The sequence below is a fragment of the Orbicella faveolata genome, unplaced genomic scaffold (assembly GCF_042242905.1).
Source record: "Orbicella faveolata isolate gen_17 unplaced genomic scaffold, um_ofav_v1 contig_24, whole genome shotgun sequence".
Lineage (NCBI taxonomy): Eukaryota > Metazoa > Cnidaria > Anthozoa > Scleractinia > Merulinidae > Orbicella > Orbicella faveolata.
In genome coordinates, this window is record NW_028301552.1 from 2,884,520 (window position 1) to 2,898,784 (window position 14,265).

Below are 14,265 nucleotides of genomic sequence, written 5' to 3' on the forward strand. Positions count from 1 at the left end.
GAACTCAGTTAAATGACCTTGCTCTCCATGAGTTCGCGTAGCTCAGTGGATAGAGCGCCCGCCCGGTGTTCGGGAGGTCATAGGTTCGATTCCTGTTGGGGACTCAGAATTTTTCTTTGTCCCACGCTCGTGTCATGTTGATTAATTCACCTTCACACCATTGCAAAAAGTGTAACACCAGTTCAAATTACACATCGTAATTCTGGATTGTGATTGGCTGAAAGACAATAGGAAATTTTCTAAGCAAATGATATCACGTAAAATGATGACGAATATTTTGTGGAAACTTTGAAAAACGTTTTCTCGAATGAGAAAAAAATGCCTTTAAGAAAGATCTTCCGTCACTTCCTCCACGCGAATTTTTTCATGTTTATATTATTAATGAGTAATCATACGGTTTTTCTCGTTCAGTTTGGAATTAATTTGCACTTGTTAGTTTTTCACAAAGCTGAAATTGCACTCGCCGAAGCGGCTCGTGCAATTTCAACTTTTTGAAAAACTCACTCGTGCAAATTAATTCCAAATTGAACTCAAAACCGTATGATTACCTATACTACTACTAATAATAAATAAAATGAAATAAAATAAAATAAAACAAAACAAAAAGTGCGCTTGGCTTGTCATCGGCAATTCACATGGGTGGAGCGGAAATGGTCTCGGGTCTTGCATCACGCAAGAATCGTGACAAAGCACGATTAAGCGCTCAGATCAGTAAATTCTTCCGACATAGTACATCATTAGAAATGTGCTATTTTTAACAATTGACTAGGGCCTGAGGTCAAAAACAACATACATTATCAAGAAAAAGGACCATATTGTCTGAACTGAAGAGAAATACCAGAACTAATGAACGAATCAGTGAACGAACCACTGAAAGACTTGGAAAGACTGGAAGAAAGGAGTGGGAATCTTGCCTTTATACGGACTGCCAGGAAAAAGACATTACGTCATTTTGTGGTCATGATAGCGAGGGCCACAAACTGACCAATGAAAATGCTCGTTCTATTACATGTAGCAAGACGCCATCTTGAAAATAATGTAGACAGGTGAAATCATGGCGAAATTTTGACAATTGCTGCAGATCCTCAAAAAAACATTAGATGGGAAATGAGCTTCGGAGAAATCATAACTCTGAATGTTGGTGGACGAAAGTAAGTGCCGTTCGCATAATCGTCTTTTGGGGGCCTTTTCTGTGGAGGAATTAGTAATTTTAAAAGTCCGTAAGGCGGTAAAATCTGGTAGAAAGTGTCTTTTGCTTGGTGCTGCTACACAGTCAAAGTAAAATTAAATTTAACTTTTGTTTACACTGAGATAGTAACGCTGCTCTTGTTCACATGAAAAGAAATCGTGACTTGCTTTCAGAGAAGTTCAAGATTAATTCCTTTCAATCGAAAACTGTTTCTGTAGTAGCTTTCCAAGATGCATTGAAATTGGAATAAACTACATGCATGCATGTGTAAGCTTGATTTACGTTTGATAACTTTAAAGTTTAACTGGGAACGAATAATTTATTGTTAGGATAAAATTTTGAGTCCTACCTCTATTATCTTAGATTTCTGGTACACACTTTGGACTTACTATTAATACGGCTGCAGCATACTGCTGACAGCTTCTACAGTACAAATTGTTAATTCCAAAACAAAGTGGATGTAGTGATCTAGCTGTTACAAGCACTTGGTGCTACGCAGTCTTTCAGCTCAAAATTTACCATATTTTTAAAAGGTTGATCAGTTGTACAGTTTTCAGTGTAAATTGTCAGAATGGTGGACATATCTAAAATTTGTAATAATTTTTCGTGGCCTTCATTTTTATTTTGGTTTGTTGAACATCTGCAGGTTTTCAACTTCCAAGCAGACTTTAACATGGATTCCAGACTCATTTTTTTCAAGGTACAGTAGGCATGGTTGTGATTTTTTTTTGCAGTGAGGGAAATATAGAATAATGCCATGACTGCAAATCTTGTGTTCTTAAATGTTCAACAGCAACATGGTGTTTTCAAAGATAGGATGTAATAATTATATTGTGAGATACCATCGAAGTTAAAGCAATTTCTCAACGCAAATTAAGAATATATATTGGACAACCATACTTTGAAAAGTCAAAAGGTCTTCCACAATGATTTGGGTCTAAGACCTGGTCAAAGGTCATACTGTTACTATGTTGTGTTCTTGGGTCAAATGCTTTACTCTTGCAGTACTAACCTCTCTTGAACCCAAGAGGACAACCTGTAATGTAAGAAATACAGGGGATAACCTATAATGGACTGAATCCCATCCAGAGGGAGTAGTGATAATTAGAGGGAATTAACAACTCCAAGAGTCTGGGCTCTCAGATCCTTTGGCATGGCACAGACATTACCTCTGTTGAAACAAGAACTATACATGTATCTGGGGCACATCCAGGGAGGTTCAGGTGGTTTGGTCAAACCCCCTAAATTAAAAAAAAAAAAGACATTATAACATGCCAACCTGGCCTCAGAATGTCCAAGGACCTCAATTTTAAAATTTTCCAGGGGAGGATACTCTGCAGACCCCTCTAAAGGGGACCACCTTTGCTGGCCTGTATCTCAAACCCCCTTCTCTAAAATTCTGCAACTGCCCCAGTACATGTATATGGGTTGAAACACTATTACAACTTGTTATCAACTAACCTAGATACAGAATTTATTTGAGGTCTTTGGCTATACTTGGATCTTTTACTTAAAATCATTTATTCCTTGGACCACATCAGATGAACGAAAGTAAACTATGGTTTTGTTTAAATGCTGTTTAATAACAGACTTTACTCACTTGGCTAAGTGCTGTACGAATATCATACTAGGATACATAATGAACTTAATTTGACCAAGAAAAGTATGTGCAGCTCCTTGAACATTCAGCTGGTGCTTTATATTTTGTGACTGTTTATATTTTGAGTACTTTAAAAAATGATAGGGCATTGGCATTGATAAACATGTATCGTTATACGTAATCATGTAGTTGAGAATACATTGTAGTCTTGTTTACAAGCTGTCTGTCATTAGTTCCATATGACTATACAATTATTGTTTAAATTCTTTCTCCCAGTTTACTAAGTGGAAGAATTTCGTCTCTAAGAGATGAGACAGGAGCGGTAAGAAAACCATGACACTGTAATATTATTGAAGTAGGTTGTTATCAAGGATAAAAAATAATAATATTATATGTTTTTTCATAAAGTGATATCAGAAATCTGTGGGTCTTATAGAATATGTTTCTTTAGTCTTGATCAATGATAGATTTGGATTTGTTTCTCTATCCATCAATCTCTTTATGTCATTTTGGAAGAGGCTTGATATTTAAGCTGAGCTTGTCTTCAAAGGCTACATTGAGACAGAATAAACTGGCTGTTTTAAAAATGTGGCTGTTGTAGAAGGGCTTGATAAGAGTCAAGTCTGTGGTTTGGTGCATGGTCAGTGCCCCCCCCCCCCCCCCCCAAAAAAATACATGTATGTGTAAAGTGTTAGCAGTTAGGGCTTCCACTGTAATTTAATTTGCTGGTTTCACTTTTTCACGTAATTTTTGTTAACGTAGTTTATTAGTTGAGTATTATAGACATTCACAATCACTTGATATTTTTATTGTTTTGTTTTGAAATAGATATTTATTGACAGAGATCCTGAAGCTTTTGTTCCCATATTGAATTTTCTTAGAACCAAAGAACTTGATGCAAGGTAGGGCTCCATGTGTGAAATTGTTATTTAATAGTTAAAATGCATTTATGCATATTATTTAAATAAAATTGCTTGGTCAGGTGTATAAGTCAGAAGCTTGCTATTTATGAATGATTGAACAAAAAAAAAACAGTAACAAAGTTAGTGTTAATTTGTATGTGTGTTTCTTGGTAATAAAAACTAATAAATGATTTTGAAGAGTTGCAAGTCACTCTTTCTAGATGACAACATCAGTGTGCTTTCCTCCTACACCAGCATGATATGTAAACATTTATCTAATATATAAGACTGTGAAAGAACTGAAACTGCAGCTGTTTGTTGTACATGTGTACCATATCATGCATCCATTTTATAATTGCGGTATGACTGATTGATAACTATAATTTACATATAAAATTTTGTGTGTTCCCATTAAAAGAAAGTTAGAATGTCATCTCTTATAAAAATGTATTTTATGTTGTAGAGGGTTGGACTTAAGGATTATCAAGCATGAAGCTGAGTATTATGGAATCACCCCTCTTGGTATGAAACTAAATGTAAAATTTTGGTGGTGCACTTGTTTAGTTGATAACGTAATCACTATTAATAAATTTTTGGGATAACAATATGGTTTTCAATAAAACCTGCTAGCAGATACATGTACATAAATGTGTACGCCAAGTTCCATGAAATGAGGTAGCTGGATATTATTAACCAGGGCTAGAGAAAAACTTGAAATCCATCTTGCCCTTTGGACAAGTTACTCTCAAATTTTGCTTGCCCTGGGCAAGTCTTAGTTGACAGATGAGGTTTCTGGGCCCTTGGCCATTGGGCAAGTGTGAATGAAAACTGACTTGCCCTGCAGGAAAATCTACTTGTCCTGGATGACTGGAGGGCACTTTTTTTGAGCCTTGAACCAAGAAATCTTTAGATGCTTATGGACTGAGATGCACTCAGGGTTCATAAACACAAAAATAGATGAAGGCCAATATCCAGTCATCTTGACCAAACACGCCTGGCTAACAAAGGTTTATTAAATGGCATTGATGCAATTGTACTGTATTACATTTTTCTTCCTGGATACATCAGGCAGCCCCGGGAAACATAGCCTCTCCAAGAGTAGCCAGTCACACCTGCAATTATTATTACAGTGGAATTCTTATTCGTCAAACCCACAGTTTTTCGAACCTCCTGATAACTCGAATCAAAAGTCTTTTTCCCTCCTCAGTCAAACGTTGTAATTTTATCCCCAATTTCTTGAACTATGCTTTTTTTTCAAACCAATTTTCGTTTCCCTTGGAGGTTAAAAGAAATCAGGATTCCACTGTATTGACAGAAGTACATAATTATTTACATGTGTTGATTTGCTTTGTCTTTGTAGCTAAGCGGCTAGCTTTGTGTGAAGAAGTCTCTCATTCCAAATGTGGTGATGTGCTGTTCCATGGATATCTTAACCCTCCAGGTAATGAATGTTGAAGAAACCCATGAGAAACTACTCTGATAATTTCCTAGGGTCTTTGTGAGGACCTTAATGAAGAAGTAGCTGGTGATTTATTAAATAGTGTAGACTGAACAAAACAGATTTCAGAGGGAAATGTATCACATTCTCAAAACGTTTTCTAAAATTTTAAGGTTATATATACTGAAAAAATACTCATTTGAGATAAGGCCAATAAAAACCTTATTAACAACCTTGGAAATCTTGATTTCTGGAGGGGTGTAACTGATAAGCAACAGTTGGTTATATGTGTTTGGTGGGGAGAGGGTGTTTGACAGGGGGGGGGGGGGACTTAAGAGGGAGAGGACAATATAACAGGTCAGCTCCACAATGAGTTAGAAGGGGAGATATAAAGGGTTTATGATGAGTTGAAGTAATTTTTTTATCCAAATGACTGATTTTCTTTCAGAGTTTCCACTTCCTTCCATGTCAAGACACTCTTCGTCATCTGCTCTCATGAGAAGAAGCTCTGCATCAACTGTAATAAGTGCATCACGGTATGAAACTAATGCCCCTTCTTACCGAGATTTTGGCATCAGAGAAGTGCCTGATGATGATGAGGTTGTAGCTGTGGGTGAGTACTTAAATGAAGCCAGACAAAAATAGAGTAAATTAATTTTTCATGTGTGTTGAACCAGGAGTGTCCAGTGCATTTTTATTATGTAATTCTTGTCACCTTTCTGTTCGTCTTATTATATTCTGGTTGCATGGGGTACGTATTAAGTTTTCTATTTATGCCTCATGACTTTGTATATATAGCATATACTTATCTCAAGTTTGGAGCATGAAGTGGCTACGAATCATTCTGTTTGGTCATGAGGCAATGTTCAGACAACCTGGCATATGTGCCAGTACACAACTAGCTTGAGTCTAATAAAACTGTCTTTCCCAAGTAAACAATGCATTTAACCTCAGGCTACTCTCATAGCCTGTGTGGATCTTGAGTCATGGTTTGCATCCATTATTAGTTTGTTTTCATGCTATGCTTCCATTAACATGCTCCTACTCACTTTGTCTGGATTAATCTACTGGAATCCATTGTGCTTATCATTAGCACCCACTAGGGTACTGTGATGTCAATTATCTGCAAATTTTGTTTTCTTCCACAGATGTAGATCCCAGAAGAGTGTTAATGGTGATCGGTCATCACAGCTTTGTAGCAGTGGCTTTTGCACATTGTGTGTTCTGCTACAGGTGAGAGTGAAGAATTCCTGCTGCAAATGTTCTGCATCTTAGCACTGATTTCTGCTGATGTTGCTACTGTTTGTTGGATAGCAGAGCTGGGGCAGTGGTGAGAGTGCTTGCCTCCCACCAATGTAGCCCGGGTTTGATTCTGGCCTGGTGCCACACTGTATGCGTGTTGAATTTGTTGTTGGTTCTCGCCTTGTTCCAGGGTTTTTTCCCGGGTACTCCAGTTTTCCTCCCTCCTGAAATACCAACATTTCCAAATTCCAACTCAATCAGGATGGAGGACCTGCATGAAAACTAGCTGAAGCTGCTGTGGCTTCCTCTCTAAATATTAATCAATTTATTATTTATTTATAACTCTTTGTCTGCAGATCTAAGGATTCTGTTGGTTGGGAGCTGATTTTTTCCACTCCTTATCTGGTGCACTGTGTAGAAAAAATGGCACTCAATGCCAAAGTGACGTCCAGTTCTCTTGGGGATAAAATGCTGGCAGTTTCATCTGGTGAGTTAAACCTAGTTCACACTAGCAACGTAATGACGTAATGACATAAACATAACAACATACTTGCAGTACTCGCAGTTAAAATTAAAATAAGTCCTGCTAAGATGTACTGTAGATGTAAATCTAAGTCACTCTGTAATTCAGGTGTTAATAGGAAATCATTCTTTTCTCTTTCAGTGGGTAAAATTCGTCTATGGAGCTTCACTACAACAGACCATATTCAAGGTGTTGTGAAATTTGAAATTGGTATGTTTTAGCTGATCACATGATGTTGCCTTGTAATTCCTTGTTTTTTAGAAATCAAGTGTTCTTTATTCAGGGCCCATAGCAAGTGCAGCTTGATTGCTTGAAAGGGTCCAACAAAATAATGTTTCAACTACAAAATGAAGGACACCTCTGCCAAAGTTAATTCCTTGGCTCACTGCCATCACCTCATCACTTTTCACTTATTATTTGAGAATTTGTTTTTCAATACTGAATTATGATTTTGTTGTTTCCTTTGATCTGGCTGCAGGAACATTTGATTTAACTGTTCCTGTAGATGCTCTGTTTTTCATTGGAAGCCAGCTTGTGGCTACAAGCCACACAGGCAAAATTGGTGTGTGGAATTCCATGACTCAGCATTGGCAGGTACAGTGTGTGTAGAGTGGCAGCTTGTCAGTATCAGCCCACTGAACTTCTGGCAGTCTGCTCCCAACTGTTGTTATTGTTTTGGGTTTTTTGGCACCAAGGGAAGGCATGCTTGTCTCCAGGGCCTGCAGTTGTTTTAGTCAACACTATGAGTATTGACCTCTGGGCAGGTATTTTGGCATTTGTCAGCCAATCAGGTTTGAAGGAAAGTCAGTGAATCATGAACTTTCCTGTCAGACCTGGCCTGAGGCCATTGGTCTTGGTTCTGACCATTTAGAATGGTGGACTCCTGGACACTTCCAGGTATCCACCTGGCTCAACAAGGCTGGAAGGCAAGTACTTGCCCAGCTGTGCCCTGCCTACTTGCTATAGGTGTTTCAAGGAGTAAATTGTAGATTATTAATTTTTCTCTCTTTGTCCAGATCCAGGATGTAATGCCTATCTCCAGCTATGACACTGCAGGTTCTTTCCTTCTTCTTGGATGTACAAATGGTTCTATTTATTACATTGGTATGTACGCAAGATTGTTGGGCTTTATAGGATATTTATTGAGGTAGTGTACTTTTGATAACTACCCAGCTCATCAGCATTTCACCACTTTATTGTCGTGATACTTCTAGTGTGCTCCCCTTTGCTTTTTAATTTCTCTTCCATCTTTAAAACTGAAGAGATCTGTACTCAATTTCCGAGCTCTCATCTCTGTAGCATGACACAAGTTGTAAGTATTGTTTCCCCCCCCCCCCCACCCCCGCTCCGACCAGGGGGGAATGCTAGTCCATCCCATGTCATCCCCTTTCCCTATGCCTTCCTCCCCCAGCATCCCCACTACCAATTTATACACCTTTGTGAATTGAAGCACTTTATAAGTTAGGTGTTTTGAACGGTTGATTCAATCTTTCTTACGTCCATACTCCCATTACGCCTCTAAAAGCCGCTGAAAATCAAAAGTGGACATCTACAACTTTATTCCGCCTGGATATGCTTGTCAGAAATCGAAATTTACTTGGTTCTTTGTGGCATCACACAGATAATTTCTTGTTTCGTAGATATGCAGAAGTTTCCACTGAGAATGAAGGATAATGATCTTCTGGTGACTGAACTTTATAAAGATCCCAATGAGGACATGGTGACGGCACTCAGCGTGTACTTGACACCTAAGACGTGTACGTGAATAATCTTTTTGCCAGGGGGGGGGGGACTACCATATAAAAAGGGCAGGGGTGCTTGTCGGAAATTTTGAAACGAACCCCTACATTGTAAGAGGTACCAAGATCCTGCTTTGTGGGCGTGGTTTGAAATTTTTTCGCTCCCGAGAGGTACCAATTCTAAAACAACACATTATCTCTTGTCGTATTTTTTTCGGCTCAATACCCTAAAAGGCACCAAAGCCGATTTCTTAACCCCTAAAAGGTAGGACGAGCACCCCCGTCCTTCTAATATGGGATTTCACCCTGGGTCTTTCCCAAGCTAAGTACACTGTAACGACGTTATATCCGCAATCGAGCTTAGTTTGGAGGGTAGCCATTTTCAAATGTGATACAAGGAACATAATACTTACACTTAAGAGCATAATTCGTCAACCTCTACCAAATGGTGTAGCCGAAGAAAGCGCGGGAAACTTGTTGCCGTTAGCGAACGCGGAAAACATTTAGTAACCACTGGTAAGCACGGGAAAGAATACAGCATCGTTGCTCAGATTGGTCTATACTGCACGCTGAATGTCGAGTTTTTAGAACCAGTCATTGAGAGTTTAAAAGCCTGCATGCTGTTTCTGCTATTTCCTTTGTTTCCAGAGGAAGTAGTGTAAGAGTTAAATAAAATCTGCAAAGGAATTTCCCCATCACCGCAGAACTAGAAGAGAAAATTAAAAAGAGAAAATTAACTTCAAACAAAGTAAACACAAATACAGTTCCAGGGGTAATTTGAGAACAACTCCAACACAGAAAACTTCTGATGCCTTTACGTTTCCATTTAGGATTCTGATTCTTAGTGAACGCATTTTTTTTACTGACATAATAAGCTTATTTGCACTGTTTTGTTTTTCTTGTCAGGTTTAAGTGGCAATTGGATTGAGATAGCATATGGTACAAGCTCAGGAACAGTGCGAGTGATTGTTCAACATCCAGAGACAGTAGGTCATGGACCTCAACTCTTCCAAACATTCATGGTTCATCGAAATCCCGTCGTGAAGGTCATGCTTAGCGAAAAGAATCTCGTCTCCATTTGCTCAGAATACAATCACGTGCGCTCGTGGAACGTGACACGCTTTCGCGGCATGATCTCCACGCAGCCCGGTTCCACGCCCCTGGCGTCTTTCAATGTTGTTTCTCTTGAGGCACAGGACGCACATCCTAGCTCATCAGCTGGCAGCGTCATCGGTGAGTAACATGTAAGCGTGAGGTCAAGATGGCTGGATATTGGCCAAGTTCTTTTTCTGATTGTGATGGAGTCGAGAACGAGGCCGGTATCCAGCCATCTTGACCGAACAAGCTTTGTCAATAAAGGTTTATTATACGGTTTTCGGGGAAATTTTTCTTGCGGGACACAGAGGGTAGATCCGAGAGGGCAAGATAGCGCCATCTTGGCCGCTCGGGTGACCAATCACAGCGCAAGATTTGGTTCATCTTGCCCGCTCACGGAGCTAGCCATTTAATAAGAGCCATTTATGTGTATTGTTCCTTATCGTTACTTAAATTAACTTAAATAAGCTGCTGATGTGGCGAGCGAATAAATTTTCTTGTGCCGAAAAGAAGCATTTTTGCCTGTCTCGAACATTCAATCAGAAAGCTGTTATATCAGCTGATGCAATCAGAGTACGTCGTGTTACTGGAAACCGCTGCTCCATTCTGTTGTGTTGACACGCCCAACTGACATACTTATCTATTGTCGGTCCCAGGTCCATTCGGCGAGCGTGACGATCAACAAGTGTTCATTCAGAAGCTTGTACCGGACACTGATCACGTGATCGTGCGGTTCTCTTCCACAGGGAAAAGGTAATAACTACGCGTTAATTTTACCTAACGCTATAATGCAATGCTGATCGCAGTAACGAAGCTTGTTTTAGCGGTTGCTGCATGGTAAGTTTTTGAATCAATTTATGGTCACAGCTTGAGATAATGAGAAGCTTCAGGGACTCAACCCAGGAGGTTAATTGACGTCGCAAAGCTGAGAAGTTAAAGAGATAAAAGATGGATTTATTAGTCCGGCATCCTAAACCATTCAGCCTAGCTGAGTCTTAAAATCTCTTGGGTAGAATCAAGAGTTCATTTCTCTTGACTGAATGCATTCGCGTCTGTTTAGAACGTTGGTATTATTTTTTTCAGGATCTGCACAATTCGCTCAGTGGACGGCAGTAATATCACTTCATATTGCGTGCACGAATGTGACGCCTCGAGCAGAATGGGTTCCAGACCCCGGCGATTCCTGATAACAGGCCATTCAAACGGATGTATTCAAGTAAGAACACAGAATCTTATCTTTCCAAAGCAACTGGTGTCTTCGCCTATAGTAGGCTCTTCGCTGAAAGTAAATTGATATATTTATTTTTGTGTGTGTGGTGTCTAGATGTGGGACCTGACAACAGCACTAGAGATTGCCTCCAAGCTGCCTGGCGAAAACACAGGTTAGAGAGATTCTGCTTCGATAAATTACTAAAATGATACCTGTCTGCGGTACAAATTCAATCTGTATTGTAAAGGAGAGTTGTTAGTCTTAGACTGTTGACTCTTACAACGAAGAGTCATTCGCGTTTCCAGTTTTTGTGTTGTGATGATCTGACCAAAGCCCATTTGCCAAGACTTTTTGAACCGCTTTGGTTAGGAGACGCAAAATCCCAGCCCAAATCGTTAAGGCAGAAAATTCTGATGGGTCGAAGGTTAAAAAAATGCTTTACATAACAGCGACGTCATAAACTGTAAGACAAAAAAATTCATATTCTGTTATACTTTCCAGCATTTATTCTCGAAAGTGCACACTGGATCACCAAGCGCACGGAATATTGTCGTTGTCGCTTTATGTTCCTTATGTAACGCCTTTTGTTACTCTTTTTTTTTTTTTCACAGAGCGTGACGATATTGGTAATGTCACACAAGGAGAACTGTTACGGACACTCGAACAATGTGACCTCAGTGCGTCACGCTGCACGACGCCCTCCATGTCGCCAGCCACGTCACTGCTGCACACAAATCTCACGGGCTCGCGCCTCAAACTCTCGTACTCATGCCCTAGCTTGGGCGAAGATGACCGCGAAGAGGCTGGTGCCAGCGGAGGAAAGTCCAAATATGGCATTCTCATCTCGCAGTGTTAGAGTCTAAAATATAGGAGCATACTATAGAGAACAGGCGGGAAATACAGTGAATTTATAGCCGTAGCCGGCTTTAAATATTTAAACCTAACCACGTTGGATTAGACAGTGAAACGCACAGGCTAGTGGAAAAGTTCAGTTCTCGTATGTTTCAATTTCTCGATGATTTGTGAAATCTATAAAATTGGGAAAACGCACTCGTTTTCATTATTGAATTGATTGTATTATCAGAAGGAGAGTCGTGCACAATGTTTGAGTTTGATATCGGTGTTTGCTGTCATTAGGACTCGAGAGATACGCCAAAAATGTTGAGAAAAACTGTACAAAGTTGCAAAAGCGAAATATTCCTAGTCTCGTGTGATTCCGCGTGAACTTGACCCTGGTTTGGACGATTGAAAAATGCTTTCCTCTTGTCACTCTCACAGCTGAACCAGGCTCCTAGTTATTTTTCAAAATGAAATTACCACGAAACGTTAACATGGGTGAGATATTATTTGAAATTTCTTATCAACGTCGAAGCAAAATTACAATTCGCGGGGCCAAATTTTCGTTTCTTGATGATGGCTTTGAAAAGCAATACAACGAAGGTCCAGCCCGAATTGGAGAATTATACAATTACATTGAAGGTTTCTACTGCATGAAAACTACTGCGAGGTGTCATGATATGAGCCCGCGATTTTCGCATTTTAAGTTTCTAAGCAACAAACGTGCCCCTATCGCGTCATGTCACCTAACAGCTATTGTAGTTCTGGTGTTTGTTTACGCTGTTTTTTGATTGGATGAGAGGAATCGGAAGCTCTTGAAGTCAGTCAACATGGAACTTAAAGGAGCTACGTCACGGTTGAAAAGTTAAGCCTGAATTATTTCAAGCTTGTTGTTTGTAATCCGTGTTAATCTTTTCCATCCTTAACCATCCTTGTTCCTTTATGGTTTATTAATATCTCTTCGGTGTTTTTCTATCTTTGTAAACTACTATTTTCAGGTTTCCTTAAGTTTAAAGGTAATTTTGTTCGTGGCCAAAATAACTCAAAATACCGTGACTGAGTTCCTTTAATTCTCAGAGTCATTGGGAAATGATCTTAAATGAAATTGGGAAATGACCTTGAAATGATCTCGAAAATAAGTGCGTTTGTGAGATACATTCTCTGTTACTTAAATGTACACAATTTTAATGGTTTGTTTCCCGTTGAGAACTTGTAAATTTATTTAAGAAGTGGAAATAAAGATTTTGGATGAATTTTTTGTTATCTTCAAGACAGTTGAAGTGATGCAGAGCCGGCAGTGTAAAATCGTTGAGGGCTTCCTGCTAGGTCCCAAACAAATAAAGTGATGCACAACGACCTTGCAAGGACAAAAGTCCCGACTAATCCAAGAAATCAAGACAGCCTGTAAGCTCATTCGCAGAGTTTGCATCAGGCAAAGAAGCCCTTACCGGTGGAGTTCATTCCAGTTTCTATTACATTAAGGCACCCTCCCTGGTCCCTTTCTCCCTAAACCCTCGAACCCAAGTCCGTCGCAGGGTTCCCCAAATTTAAATTCGCCGTTACCGTTAACATACTTTATGGAAGCAGGAACTGTTGGAGTTATGTGTCTTCCCCGAGAACACAACTCAGTGCTGACCATTTGGTCCCCGCGTCTCTTACAAATTTCACAGGGTTCAGTGCTTGTAGCATGAAGCAACCATGATCTTTTTCATTGGAAATATTTTTTCAGGTTGCCAGTTACCCATTCACACTCCTGAGTGAAAACCTGCTCTAGCTTGGGAGTGGGCTCTTCGCGGTGAAGGAGAATTCAAAATCGGACCAGAAGGAGCTCGGCGACACATCTGTTCCCTTTCGTCCGCTGAGACGAAAGGCTGCTTTCTTTTGGGAAGGTCCCGATCAAGATTTTAGCCCATGATGAATCTAGTCCTGGTGCATCAAGGGAAACCCATGTACTACGATTATAAGTTGAGTAAGGCGCGACGAAAGTTTGGTCATCGGGTTTTAACGTAAAAATCGTGTTGTTGTCACGGGCAACTGGTTCCGTTTCCAGCGGCAATTTGTCGGCTTTGATGTCATTAACAGCAAAGCGCGCGAAATTGTACGCGACGCCACAGGCGACGCACGGCTGTTAATATCAATGGAAACGAGGTAAGTTGCCCGTGACTGACACCGAAATTTTAAGTCCAAAACTTCGTCACCAAACTTCCGTCGTGCCTTACTCAACTGATAATCGTAGTATCTACTATGGACAAGGATTCATGGGTTCTTTTGATGCACCATCATCCGAATGATCAGGGAGAAATCATAAATCCTGTTACGAAAAGGAACACACCGCAATATTCACTTTCAAGCGCGCTTTGAGAGCCTCTGCGAAAGAGAGTCATCTGCATTGAATCGCGAGAGAGGTCTCAGATTCAATTCACCATTCGAAGAATTGTCTGCTTTGTCCTTTAGATTTTCTAGCGAGAAGCAAAACAACAGGCCATGCAA

At 39.9% G+C, this 14,265-nt stretch overlaps 1 protein-coding gene across 2 annotated transcripts; it reads left to right on the forward strand.

The window, feature by feature from the left end:
• The first annotated feature begins 994 nt into the window (after window positions 1–994).
• LOC110042499 (BTB/POZ domain-containing protein KCTD3-like) lies at window positions 995–13,028 on the forward strand. Of its 2 annotated transcripts, none has more exons than XM_089292656.1 (18): window positions 995–1,151; window positions 1,836–1,889; window positions 3,066–3,111; window positions 3,618–3,691; window positions 4,155–4,213; window positions 5,052–5,132; window positions 5,578–5,742; window positions 6,278–6,362; window positions 6,728–6,858; window positions 7,036–7,104; window positions 7,373–7,488; window positions 7,911–7,998; window positions 8,535–8,651; window positions 9,540–9,866; window positions 10,385–10,481; window positions 10,812–10,944; window positions 11,053–11,110; window positions 11,550–13,028. In XM_089292656.1, the coding sequence occupies exons 1-18, from the start codon at window positions 1,108–1,110 to the stop codon at window positions 11,792–11,794; spliced, it is 1,989 nt and encodes a 662-aa protein (XP_089148782.1). In that variant the 5' UTR covers window positions 995–1,107; the 3' UTR covers window positions 11,795–13,028. The 2 variants fall into 2 exon arrangements, with proteins under 2 accessions (XP_089148782.1, XP_089148783.1); XM_089292657.1 differs by having other exon boundaries at window positions 7,036–7,083.
• The last annotated feature ends 1,237 nt before the right edge of the window (window positions 13,029–14,265 follow it).